The following is a 13,608-nucleotide window of genomic DNA, read 5'->3' on the forward strand; positions in this document are numbered from 1 at the left end:
ACACAAGTTATTCACGTATCCACGAACCTGTGCTCGTAAATTTGGAGCAAATGATAGAAACATATGGTAGAAATATGCGTATTATACACACAAATCACTAATTAATTACAATCTAAGTTCACAGAGATACATCAATTTTAATTAATTACCTTATCACCACCACTCTTGACCCTTTTTTCAATTACGATAAGGAGGTGATAAGTAGGTACTCAATCATTATGTCAATTCATCTTTAACAATATAATTTGGCTTTTTTAACAGGAAGAGAATTGTTGCTTATTAATTTTTTACACTGTTTTACACTTTGAGGTCGATTACACTTTAAAATTACAAAGATTTTGGTAATTGTGTAGTTATTCATTTCGTATAAAAATTCATGGATAATTCCTATTTTTCTTAAATATTCCCATATTAAGTAACATATTTATTTCGCAGTTTGCATGTTTCTTGTCTTCGAGATATCAGTATCTAAAAGTCAATTCATTATTTTATTTCACGAGGAGCAGTTTTTTCCCTTCTTGAAAAGAAACAAAGGTGAAATTATAAACTCTGACTTTTGAACAAGTGTCTCATAACATTATTTGGAATGTCATCTCGGCATGTAATTTTTTACGTGAAAGACGAGGCTGATTCCTCTCGAAAGTTGGTAAGTTGTTGAGAACGGAACGATCCGCTCCGATTTCCGTGAATATCAGATACCGGAAGAGATTTTGATCGTGAAACCCACTCCATTCTCGGATATTATTGATTTCCGATCAAAGTCTGGCACTGATTTGATTGAACAAGTGAGAGTGATGTTCTTTGATGATGCGTATTTCACACTAGATTTTCCGGGGAATCCGAAAAATGTTCACTCAGCTTTTCTTTCACCCGGGTTAATTAGTACGAGATCGCAACGCAAATCAGTTATTAAATTTAAATTATGGAATGAATTTCTCTTGTAAAGAGGAAATTAGAGAAAGGAAGGTCGAGTACTTTTTACATAGAAAATTCGGCCTCACCAGAAGTCTGACCAAAAAAGTATGCCGAGCAAATAAACCCACCCCCCACGCCCACCTCGTCTTTTTCTCCTTTCTAGCTGTAGTAGTAGGCAGATGGCGAATCTCATAAGAAGTAAAAGCTCCAGTAGAAAACGTTGAAGAGAATGAAGGAGACCGGGAACACGACTCTGGAATACTTATCAATCACATTGACGTCCCGAATCCTCGGAAGTGACGCCTTCAGCGCGCTCGCCCCTTTTCTTAAAGACTGAAGCACCCTTTGTGGCTGGGCCTGAAGATCTGTCCGATGTTGCTTCTTCGTCCCTCGGAAGCCTCTCGAACGGAGGGATGAAGATCCTCCCGCCGCGGCTTGCTGAGTGGCTGAATAGGAGCAAGAATGATGGTGGTGGTAGGGGCGATGGATCCGGAAACTGGGTGGAAATCGGGGGGATTGCACGCCCGGTGCGGCGATGGTAGGGTCACTCCGAGATGCAAAACTTCTCTGACGGATGGATGGTATTGGGGAGAGTTGGAGCTCCTGAATTTACAGGGTTAAGAATGTACAATCATGTACGCACATAGCTTACATTGGCCGCGGAAGCTGTGGGGATATGTGGGGACATTAACATTGTAGGATAGGGGAGGGAGGGGTTTATATAACGTGGGCAGATGATGGGGACACCGAACAACTATGAGGACATTGTCCCTCTGTCCCCGCACTTCCGCGGCTACTGATCACTCATGTACATCAAGCATACTCATAAATATACTCATCTACTCATGTACACACTTAATCCACAATTAATTAATTGAGCTTACCTGCAGTTCAATAATCTCTTCGTTAAAGCATTGGTCACCAGAAGTGGTCCTTTTTGACGGAGTGAAGTCATCTCCCTTTTTCTGCTTCACCTTCTTCTTCGCCCTAGCGCCCCAGTACGTGTAGTTGACCGCGGCGTACTCGAGGAGGGCGGCGAACACGAAGACGAAACACATCACGAGGTAGATATCTATTGCTTTCACGTACGAAATCCGGGGCAGGGAAGACCGCACTCCCGTGCTGATTGTGGTCATCGTAAGCACAGTCGTTATTCCTGGTAAAAACAAAGCAGCAATTTATTAGCACCCATAAATTTTTAAGGAAACATTGCCACATTTTACCCAACGCGACACGAGCACTCGTGGCCTCATGATTGATCCAGAAGGAGACCCAGCTCAACATGACGATCAGAATGGAGGGGAGATACGTCTGGAAGATGAAGTAGCCAATGTTCCTCTGCAGTTTGAAGGAGAGTGACAGACGTTGGTATACCCCAGTGGCCAGGGCTTCCTTCCGATCATTGGTTTCATACCCCATTATTGTGAATTGTGGCAACTCAGCCTCCTCCACACCCACGACGGGAGTGTCCTTCCAGTACATGACGACATCCGAGACGGTGTACCCATCTAAAACCACCAGACAGTTAATCACTCTGGGTGAAATTACGACACAAAAAGTTTATTTTTTCCTTAAAATCGATACTCACAGCTCTCAATTTCCACGGTGCAATTCTGTGAATCTAACGGATAATAGTGCAGGTCCATCATGCAGGCTAACGTTGTGGTGAACCGCATCCCATACGTTACGGCCCCATCGCCGTACAGCCGAACCATTTTGTTCTTCTCCGTCACATCGTGGAGAAAGCTGGAGAAAGAGAAATGTCTCAAATTCCCCATTTCACATTATGCAGTCGAGTATGTAGAGGAAACCCCACCTGTTTTTATCGTTGGCAAAAAAAGTATCCGGTACCCAAATCTTTTCGGCGAAATCGCCAGAAAGCGTGAGAACCTCGTCATTCGTGCTGAAAGAGAGACGGTCATCTTTCCAGTACTGGTTGAGATACATGGTGATTGTGTAGTCCTGTAAAAAAAGTGTAAGAGCAAAAATTTAAGCAGGGCACGGTTTTCCACCAAATAAACTTTCACCACCGGAGGATGGTGAAGCAGATAAAAAGAATATGCGGCGAGAAACTTGGCAGAGATATTTTACCATAAAACTTTACACTTTTCCGTCTCCTCTCCTGTCCCATCGATGTCCTACCGAAGAACTAGAGGGTGTCTAGGAATGAATGGTAAAAAATGACGTGGGAAACATGGGAAAAGCAAAGTCTTACAACTCATGTGAGCTGGTTTTGTGACAAACCTTCGAGGATCCGAAAACCAGAAGTATGTATTTCTAATGATTCAAAAATGGGGTAAAAAATTCTAGAAGAACTCATAAAACTGCTCTGTCACTAAAATTAAAAATATACAGGACCTAGACTTATAAGTATAAACGGTCCCAAACTACACGAACTGACAAAAATACCTGACTAAAAACAACTGTACAAATGTTTAAAAAAAAGTGTTCGACTAAAATCCATCAAATCAATCGTCCCGTTTCACGAAACGTATTTCATGCAGGATCCAGAAAATACCAACGGTATAAATGTCTACTCCTTAACTTACATGAGTAAAAATTCAGAAATTGTAACCCTTCATTCCTAGACATCCTCTAAATGTGTCGGTAGGTAGTGATTCTAAATGTCTGTGCAAGCTCGCGATTTCATAACAGCCCAGACCACGACTAGATCCTCCGACAAGAAGCAGGGTACCTTTTTCCATGCAGAACCAGCCCATTATTACGTGACTTTAGCATTAAGGTGTGATCAAGAGTGCTTCAAACTTTTTTCCTATTTCCACAATTTTATATTCAAAAGGGATCTAAGATAACCACCAAGTACTCCACTTTAAGGAGCAGCATGAATGAATAAATCTCAATTTGACAATTTTGGGACGTACCCAAAGCCGAGCATATTTTGTATGCTGGAAAGTAAAGTAATCGATTTCATGGGAGAACGGAGAGAAGAACACCAGTATCGGAATCCTTTATGCCGGAAGCTCATTTGATTTCATGTAAATGGCCCTGTTGGAACAGCAGCATTTTTCGAAGAGGAGAAATCAATGCAACTTTCTCTATTCTTCTTCTCCCTCAAATAGATCTCTACACGACTCGTTCATACGAGTTGAGATGACATTCAGTCAGACTGTGCAATATCAAAAAGATGATAAAATGGAGGGAGAAAGTTATAAGAGGGATGGATCCAGTGGCCGCGGAAGCGTGGGGACAGAGGGACAATGTCCCCATCATCTTCTTGCCCATATTATATAAACCCCGCCCTCCCCTATCCGACAATGTTAATGTCCCCACGGCTTCCGCGGGCACTGGTTCCTGCAGTTTTTTGTTCGCTGTGCGTTATGCATTCGTTCCTTTCTTCGACTTTCCTTTCATTTTTGATGCCTCTTTTTTGTTATCCGTGCCATTCATTTGGAAAGGGAACAAATTGGAAGACTGTCGTATTTTATGTTTCTTTGTTTGGTGTGCTGGCCTCATCAGGCGAGTCAGGCAGCGAGTGAGTCGGAGTGGAGAAGGATCTCGAGCACTTGACTATTGAGTAAGTGACTGGCCGTGTCTCTGAGTGAAAGTGTTTGTGTCTCTTAATGGAGGGGAATGGCCTCCAGCTCGAAATAAATTGGAACTGTAATGAGGATTTTGGTCGACTTGCTGAGCAAATAATTAATCAATATTAGAATATAAGAGAGAGTTGACATTCGTCGTGGCTGTACTGAAACGGAACGCAGTGGTCATCAGGGGACCCCATTAAGCGGGAGATATGAATCAACTTCACTTTGTATAATGAAACTTTGGGGGAGGCACTTGGACGTTGAGGGGGAGAGACCGCAGACCTGTTTAAAATAATCCCGTCTAAGGAGGAACAGACAGGTCTGACCATGCGTCCAGGTTATGACGTTAGACTAATCACCCCAACCGTGCAGTTTTCAAAGATGTTTTAAGCTCTTGCAAACTTGCAATCTGAGTACGAGAGTCTATAATTCGATCTGTCTGACACTCGTATTAAAATGGATGCACCCAACTTTTAAACTTTTTTGTTGTATGTGGTTCTCCTAAGGGGGTGATGCAAGTATGAAATGTTTTATTTAAAAAAATGAAAAAACTAAAAGTTGGAGAATTGCATGCAATCTTTGTTTGAATTTTGTTGCCAACAAACTTTTACAAATTATGGTCTTCCGCATCAACGACCTCACCCGACCTATATGACTATAGTGGTTGCCCAGGTTATTAATCACACGATCTTATCAATCTTCTAACTTTATTTCTCTTCTTCAGAGATGAAGACCGGGATAAGATTTATTTATTCATCACATTTCTGAATGTGGCTGATAACCAAATTCATGGGAAAATTACATGAAATTCTTAAACTTTTAATTTTTGCATTTTTTTACCAAAAATTTCATACTCGTATCACCCCCTTACGAGAATCATGGACAGCAAAAAAAGTTTAGGTGCCCTGGGATGCACCAAGTGAAAGGTGGTGAAAGGAGCTGGAGTAGGAAAGTGGAAGAAGAAGAATAGAAATTAACGAATGAAAGTGGTCTGACACTGACAAAACTTGAGAAACCTTTGTTAACTGCTGTTTGCATTAATTTAGAAGGACTGACAGATGTGAAATGTGTTCAACTATGGCAGCTCCAAGCGAAATAGGATTTGATGTACTGGGATTGTGCGAGGTTCATCACGAATCCCGTGTTACCAACTTTACCCACAGGCAACTCTTCGTCATGACCGACTCAACAAATTGTTTCCTGATTCTGACTGGAACATTAGCGACATTCCATGCCCGTGAAGACATGATGACTTTTTTGGAAGGCATGGAATAGCAATTTATTGCAAAAAACCTCTCTAAGCCATGTCATAATAGGGGCATTTGGTAAGGATAATCTGCTAAAATTGGCAGTTAGATATGTGTTAAAAGATGAGTAGGAGTGTAAACGTCTGGTCTTGACGGGGGTAACAAAGGGTCGTTAAACGACCGTCGTTTCCCTAGAGTGTGGTCAAAGGCCTGGGTAATTACACTGAAATTATGAAAAATTGCTACAAAATATAAAAGATTGACTTTCCATATTGACTTCACTGATGTGGTCGAAACTGGCGATCGTTAGGTCCATTCCGACATCGAGTGGTGGCCCTGAAACCAAACCAAACTGTCAACAACCACCAAGTTGGTCTCATTTCTGTAGAATCCAAAAGCTGGCAAATAAGAGAGAGAGAGAAAGCTTGTTTCTGGGAATGAGGAGAGCAATTTGCCTCCGATTCTAGGAGAGGAGAGGAGGATATGAGAGAAAGAGGACCATTTGCCTCATGTTGGAATATTCCAACCCACCACCAACCCTGCTTTCACCGAGGCCTTTCCATTATGCAAGGCTGGTGAGGGACAAAGCGAGGCAAAAATAGTGTCTGACTCTGGGTCCTATTATTGGCTACCTATGTATCAGCGTCTCTAGAAAGATACCTCTTTCCCTCTTTTTGGACAAATTCTGTACATTTTTAACATTTATTTATTACTTTTCTCGTCCAGTTACGCTGTAAAGTTTTCACCATCGCGAAACACGGGAGTCTGGAATCAATCCCGTAATGCAAACCTACTTTTTTTCCCCGTACGCACCTCACGACTGGAATAAATCCTATGTTTATTATCACCGTTGGTTGTTTTCTTCTTCTCGGTTTGCGCGTTTCTCTGGTCAGACAGCTAGATACTTTTACTACTACATGTCCGATTACTTTGGGTGGCGTGGCGTGGTGGAAAAAGGCTGGAGGGAGGGACATAGAACCTTTTGTGCTGTCAGAGAAAGCAGGTTCTGGCAGGATGGGACGTATATATTTATAAGGATTAAGTAAGAGCGAGGCCTTCCTCCTCCTCCTCCTGAGTGAGTCGCAGCTTCTTCCTTTTGTGTGTGACACACAATTATTATTACCATGTCGTCGGAATAGTCGTGGTATTGCGGGTTAATGAATGACGTCCTCTCATCCCATTCTCTGTGTGCCTCCTCTGCTCTCTCGGATGAAGTGCTGTCTCGACACGGGGCAGGATTGGTTAAGTGGTTACTTGATGGGATGATGATGATGATGGTGATGTCGAGCCTAGGTTTTCATACTTTCCATCGATCTATCTCTGTAGCGGACTTTCTCTCTCTCGAAATTTTGCCCAAATTACTTTCACCACTCGCTTTTACACTTTCTCTCGCCTTTCAGCAGTGACACAAACTTTGGTTTTAATTAGAAGTGAGAGGACGGAAATTTGGGAAAGGTATGTAATCCGAGTGAGTTTGCATCTATGTAGTTTTACTTATGCTTACATGGAAACATGGTTTATGCAATCATCGTGTCAATACTCACCTCCGAAATTTGGCCGGAGACGGATGTCATACCCAGTCAGGAGTTGGGCGATAGTTTGTGTCACATTTTCCAACTTGTCATTCGCCGTCCTCCCGCAAAACACTCTGTGCACAAAAATAGGAATATAATAGAATTAGGCCAGGTTTAGGTTCGATTTTGCATAATTGGGATGTTGTTATCTGGAGGAGTTCATTATCGTCGACGAGATCATCAACACGTGACACGAGTTTAGTATTCTGGGCGAATGTGTCGAATTCTCCTGACATGATTTTATCATCTTTTCATACATGCAAAATCTATGTATGCAACCACCCAGATATAGAAAAAGTACTCGAAAAAAGTTGCAATTTCGAAATTACACCGAATAAACAATGACATGTGCATAATTTTCCAATTTCATTTCAGAAAAGGAAATAAGAAGTTGGTCTCGCGAGCCCTCCGTCCGTGGTGCTGTCTGTTGCCAAGAAATATTCAAAGTGAAAGCCAAGCATGCCGTGAAGTGAAGCATGTCATCTTATTTCCGCGTATTATTATTGTCTGCTCTTTTCTCATGCCTTGCTTCTCTCGGCCCAGATTTCATTTGGTTTCAGGCTTTTAGCAAAAGACGGAGAGAAAAAAAGAAGAAGCTTGTTTTTCATTTCAGTCAAATTTGGACGAACATATTACAAACATCAAAGACAACTTGGTTGGCTACATGCGGAGAGAGAACTTGGAGGACGAGGAATGTACAATTTATATTCACATAAGTGTACCAAGAAAGTAGAAAATATTATTGGGAACTAGTCCCTTCTCGTGGAAAATTCTTGTAGGGAAAGTGTTCTATGGAAGGAAGGGGACATTTTAGTTAAGACGATACATAAATCAGGTCGATAAGTACATATCTATGTGCCCGAGGTAATAAGGATTTGAGGACTGGTTTCATTTCCGACTTGGCACCCTGCTGAGATCAAATAAGACGATTCCACTACCACCTATGTACCTATTTATAGCTGATCATCTGCATGGGTTAATTTACAAGGGAAACTTATCCGGTGTGATAATACGTATAAAAATTATAGACTGGAAAAAGAGCCCAGAAACAAAACGTGAGTTCATCTCGTGAATGGATTTTCCATCAGAAGCAGGAGGGAAAGCAGAGTTAGTTGATGACTTGACAAGGATGAATTGTTTTTAGGTGAACGATGTCTCGACGACGACGACGACGACGACGCTGCTTATTAACCGGATGGATTCTCAGCTCAGTAGCTTGAGGAGAGTAAAAGTAGAGAAAATCTCTGATTGACGCTCATCCTTCTTCTTGTTCATGTCCTTTATAGCAGAAATAGCAGCAAGATCGACGAGTACGTATGGTGGAACCGTTAAGGTATTTCTTCCTACTCACTAATAACGAATGGGGTGCATATGTACGTTTAACACGATGCATTATTGTATCCCTTTCACGATATAAATACATATGCTTTCACCTTCCGTGAAAGTTTCTAAACCGATTTTGCATGTTGCGTCATCTCCAGTCGACTGACGCGATGACAAACCTTTCTTTTATTTCGCACATGACAATTCAAGATGACGACGACGACAATGAATGACGATAGTACGTCTAAAATTAAATACAAATAATGAATCAGTTTCTCACCTCGTATTCGACAGTATCCAACAGAAGGCCCAAATCGTGGAGAGAAGCCGGACGAACATGGCAAGAAATGAGGATAGCAGCTTTCGTCTCAATAAGGAATAATAAATTTATGACTATCTTTTTAGAAACAAGTTTTCGTCTAAAGTCCACCACCACCGCCGACAACGATTTAAATCACGAAATAGTAGTTAGCTAGCTAGCTGGCTAATATAATACAAGAAACTTTCTGGCGAACTAGGGAAACGGTGGTGCAAGCAGCTCTATTCGAGGAATAATGCATGTCAGTCATCCCCCCGCTCCAGACAAATAATTTCGTAATGGTATCATTTCAAGGGAATTTAAATCTCTACATTTTCACCTCGTTGTTAGAAATCGAATAGAATCGAAGGATTTCCGGATATCCATCACTTTCCCGAAGGAACACGACTATTCCTGCGAAACTGAGGTGATGATTCATGCACAAAGTTTGACTGGGCAATTAAATCGGAGGGTGAAAGTTGAAGGTCTTTCTTGAAACAGGGTGGCGATCAGGTGGCGACTCGTCTGCTAGAAAAAAAGTTCAAGAACTGGAGGAGCCGTTGTTGAGCCGGAGAGGAGGAGTGGGAAAGTGAAAGTGTTCTTTCTTCTCCTTGGGCTGGGTGGTTTAGACGGAGAGAAAGAAAAAGCAGGAGAAAAGTGAGAGGACGCAAACTCGAATCTGTACGAGGTCCACAAGTTACGGATCCGTCTCTCACTTTACCTCAGAAATGATGACTGAAGTGTGAAACGGTTCAATCTCCTGGTCCTGTCACGTCGAAATGGATAGACTCCTCCGATATGTCAAAGCCAGTTAGATGTTCCAGGTCTTCTGTGGCTGGACGAAGACACAATGCAACAAACAAGTCTGTCAGAGAAAATGAGGTGAAAGTCTGGACAAGTATGTATGGTTGATAAGTTGAAATTTACTAGGATACATTTTGTGTAACAATTATGCCAGTAAATTTTACATCATAAATTGGTGAGGCTTGTATGGGCGAACGTATATTTAGTAAGAAAAGGTATCAAGACTGTAGTTACAGAGGTTTAACTAAATAATGATAATATAAGTTTTGTCATATGGCAAAGCGATTATGCGAGTATATAAATATGTAGTGTTTCAAAGAAATATGTAGCTAATTTTGATACATTTTTAGATTTGAATATATTCAGTACAAACGAGTAAGAAGGGACATTAAAAATTGTTTCCAGGAAAAATATCACTCGTTTTGTGTAACTGCTACTTTTCTAGAGATATTAAGATATAGCTGTAACAATTGAGATGGATCCAGCTTACTTAACAAGTGCAAAAAAATTCATGAGCCAATAGGACCCATTACCTTAATAATAATTAATCAGATAATTAATCCCTAGTGAGATAATTAGCCCAAGTGAAAGTACGTATACAGAATATATTCGAGTCGTAACATATTTTTGAATTTTACGTACACAGTACCAGAAAATAGATATATTTATGAGCTAGCACAGTTAAAGAATTCATTTCAATCAATACCCAAGGAATAGTTCGTCTTGGATTGTGTTCCACTGACATGTTAATTAACGCCCTCGTATAATTATTATGTATAGTGTACGTGTTCTGTTACCCATTCTCCTTGACAGGATAGTAGTGAATATTAAACAATGACAATATATTATTCCAGAGAGAGAGGGGACCCGATTTACACGCGATATTAATATATAGAGCAGTTCTTTGAATTTACTTAAGAGTTGATTGTGATACGAGTGGAAGGAAGTTATCGTCAGCGTAGTGAAGAGTTTCTGCTTTTCTTGAATCGCGATTTTATCAAGGAGAAGTAGTCGAATTCTTGTTAGAACTTCCTCCCGAAGAGATGCATCCACTCCAAGTTAATCCACCACATGACATTGACACAATGATGTAGATGATGAGCTGAAAAAAACACAACAAAAAACAAATCGTGAATCAGCATTGTGGTTATTAAAAAACATTAAGCAAATAGCATATCGTGGCCCCAAATAAAATGAACCAACCATCAAATAAATGTATAATCACAGTGGATAAAATTCCATTAAGCAGTAATCCATAAGTCAATCAGTATATAGACATAGCGTGTGTACATAAGAATTTTTGATTCGTGTTATTCTGTCCATCTACACTGCACTACACTGTTGTATCTATCACGTCAAAGTTTGATTGAACATTGCTCTATGCATTCAATGTATTTTAGTTAATGAGTTAACCTTGGCATTTCATATTTGTATTAACTTCAATATTTCAATATTTTTATTAATGAGTCTTATATTTAATCATTTAATTTAAATAAGTACTGTCAATAAATCAATCTTCAAGTAATATGAATTAAGATTAACATATGCATGCAGCTACTTGGGAATTCTTACATACTTACGTTATCAGTTAAGTATGTAAGAGGGGTTAGGTTAACTAACCAACCGCTTAATAATTCCTTGAAGTAAGAATAAGCACGTATACGCTAAAGTGGAGTAATTATAAAAACAACAACTTACAATTACGATTAGAGCAGAAATCACGTAAAACTTGATATTTCTCCAGTACATTGCTCGAGCCAGGCTGGAACTCGTTTTTTGAAAAGACACCGACTGTTATATATTTATGAATGAAATATTTGTACGTAATAAATAATAACTGCATGATACGTTACTCCTCAAAATTTAGTAAATATTCTATTTACGGTGGCATTTAGATTTTCAGCCTTGTTCACCAAAAGTTCCAATCGCTCTCCACGAGCTGCAATGTTATCTGTAACAACATAATTGCTCATGATTTATAATATAAGACGATAAATAAATAAATACATCTCATTAACTTAAACTTACCAATATTTTTTACCATGATGTCCTTCAGGTCTTCCAGCTGCCCTTCCACTCTTGACAAAGTGTCCGAATCCCGAGATTCAGAGTAGCGTTTCTGTTTCGAAAAACAATTCGAAACTTTAACATATGCACAATGAGCACTTTCAATATTACTATCGTTTATCTCACCATTTCTGATGCCAATAATGGCGAAAAATCTGAATTCATTCCGTACGGAAGGGCCTCATGGATCCTGGGTCGGCCGTACGTTTGTTCAAATCGGTTCTTAACATCTGCAAGATACTGGAAGGCTCGAGCTCGTTCAAAGTCCTACAATACAAAAAAATGCATTTTAAAAATTATATCTGAAACGAAAAACCTACCAAAACAGTAATCCATGAAGGAAACGCCCCTTCAGGGTATTAATATTAATATGCTTGTATTGTTCTCCTTACATCGTCCGTTATGCAGAGATAGGTAATGTTATCTTCCTTGACGTAGTGGAACAAGTATGACATGTGAGAATACGTGAGTTTCGAATCTTCGGGTGGTATTTTGCCCAAAATCTGCTCTGTGACCTCCGAAAAGTTACCAGCACATGACGCATATTTCGCAAGGATGGTAGATCCACGGGCAATTACCGTGTACAGGATGGCCTTTATCGTCATTTTTGACTATTTGAGTGGAAATATTCCCTTCAGTGTTCAGATTAACCTTTAAATCAAGCCCTCTAAAAGAAAAAAACGGACGACTATTATATTGAGGTCAACCCGATACTATTGCAAATTAACAGTCTAAAAGCTTATAAACATGACTAAAATAGAGTTAAATCTCACCTGTCACCCGTCAAAAATTTTCTGGTATACAATTAATTTTTAATAAACCTACAGCTTTCACAATTTCCAATTCAAATTGTTTCAAATTCCAAATCAAATACCACAAAAGAAATGAACAATCAACTAACACAAACACGGCTACCAACAGAAATCAACCAAACTATTTATTTTACACCAAGAACCTTGATTTACAAACAAAAAAAGTTATTAAACTAAAATTTGAAAAATACTTTTAGGGCGAATTATTTATGGAAGGAAATATTTTGTCAGAGAGAGAAATCTAACTAAATATGTACAACTGCGAAGTTACGCAGCTGATGAGCAGAACGAATTGTGTGCGTGAAGGTTGGATCGGAGGCATCCTGTGGCATCGTCAAATGATGATGAATCATGCATAAACTGATCCTAAAGTTGGATAAATGAATGATAAATGCGTTTAAATGTAATTTTACTTTTAGGAGACAAGCAAAAATTGTATTTTCCTAAAAATCGAAAAAATATGAAGAACCAATGCAAATAGAAACCTAAGATGTGCAAATTCTGTCGAAACCATGTACCTATGCTGCTTGCTTAAATTAGATTGCAAATGTTTGTAGAGTCTCCTTCTCTAATTTACATAACATGAGTTGGTTTATGTATCACATGTTATGATAAGATCAGTATAGTAAATATTATTGCAATGTTGATTTAATGCAAGTCAAGGTCAAAGTCTGCTTCTAATTTTTTGTCAGATGACCCAACATATTATTCGTAATCCTAATTTTGTTTTCATAATCCAGGGTGGAAAATTTCAGCTTTTTTTCGAACAATTTTTAAAACTAGTTTGTGTCAGCCTGCTGGGTCAATTAAGAAATTTGTTGCATCACGTCAAGTTTCAGCCTTCTAGGACCATTTTTCCTGCGGTGCCATGCAATTCATACTCATTCTTTTCATAGTTTCGTTTTCATAGCAAAAGCTTTTAATAATTCGTATTTTCATAGTCGTCTATTACATAGCTTGCCTTGATTGTTGACATTATATTTTCAGTGTAGTATGTAAATATGACCAATTCCCTAATGTGTA

The 13,608-nt window shown here is 39.5% G+C and overlaps 2 protein-coding genes across 3 annotated transcripts; both read right to left on the reverse strand.

Annotated features, from left to right (window-relative positions):
* Positions 1 to 353: 353 nt before the first annotated feature.
* LOC110858202 (gamma-aminobutyric acid receptor subunit beta-like) lies at positions 354 to 9,503 on the reverse strand. Of its 2 annotated transcripts, XM_035858352.1 has the most exons (8): positions 8,885 to 9,503; positions 7,252 to 7,355; positions 5,976 to 6,043; positions 2,732 to 2,877; positions 2,504 to 2,661; positions 2,139 to 2,423; positions 1,800 to 2,071; positions 354 to 1,518 (listed from the first exon to the last, which is right to left on the reverse strand). In XM_035858352.1, exons 1-8 carry the CDS (start codon positions 8,941 to 8,943, stop codon positions 1,105 to 1,107), a joined length of 1,506 nt encoding a protein of 501 aa, XP_035714245.1. In that variant the 5' UTR covers positions 8,944 to 9,503; the 3' UTR covers positions 354 to 1,104. The 2 variants fall into 2 exon arrangements, with proteins under 2 accessions (XP_035714245.1, XP_035714246.1); XM_035858353.1 differs by lacking the exons at positions 5,976 to 6,043; positions 7,252 to 7,355; positions 8,885 to 9,503 and adding an exon at positions 3,007 to 5,966.
* Positions 9,504 to 9,805: 302 nt separating this feature from the next.
* On the reverse strand, positions 9,806 to 13,054 carry LOC110858162 (vesicle-associated membrane protein 7). Its single transcript, XM_022106841.2, has 7 exons — positions 12,547 to 13,054; positions 12,166 to 12,440; positions 11,900 to 12,040; positions 11,735 to 11,825; positions 11,590 to 11,657; positions 11,405 to 11,497; positions 9,806 to 10,808 (listed from the first exon to the last, which is right to left on the reverse strand). Exons 2-7 carry the CDS (start codon positions 12,376 to 12,378, stop codon positions 10,704 to 10,706), a joined length of 711 nt encoding a protein of 236 aa, XP_021962533.1. The 5' UTR covers positions 12,379 to 12,440; positions 12,547 to 13,054; the 3' UTR covers positions 9,806 to 10,703.
* Positions 13,055 to 13,608: the final 554 nt, after the last annotated feature.

This window comes from Folsomia candida, unplaced genomic scaffold (genome assembly GCF_002217175.1).
Source record: "Folsomia candida strain VU population unplaced genomic scaffold, ASM221717v1 Fcan01_Sc020, whole genome shotgun sequence".
Classification (NCBI taxonomy): Eukaryota; Metazoa; Arthropoda; class Collembola; order Entomobryomorpha; family Isotomidae; genus Folsomia; species Folsomia candida.

Bases quoted from the DNA above. Each gene is read 5' to 3' on its own strand.
- LOC110858202 (XM_035858352.1), bottom strand. From the start codon at position 8,943: ATGTTCGTCCGGCTTCTCTCCACGATTTGGGCCTTCTGTTGGATACTG. The intron at 2,662-2,731 runs GTGGGGTTTCCT...CTCTTTCTCCAG, and splicing joins TTTGCCAACGATAAAAACAG to CTTTCTCCACGATGTGACGG. The intron at 2,424-2,503 runs GTGAGTATCGAT...TGGTGGTTTTAG, and splicing joins CACCGTGGAAATTGAGAGCT to ATGGGTACACCGTCTCGGAT.
- LOC110858162 (XM_022106841.2), bottom strand. From the start codon at position 12,378: ATGACGATAAAGGCCATCCTGTACACGGTAATTGCCCGTGGATCTACC. The intron at 11,498-11,589 runs GTAAATAGAATA...AATATATAACAG, and splicing joins CTGAAAATCTAAATGCCACC to TCGGTGTCTTTTCAAAAAAC. The intron at 10,809-11,404 runs GTAAGTTGTTGT...TGTTTTTTTCAG, and splicing joins TTTCTGCTCTAATCGTAATT to CTCATCATCTACATCATTGT.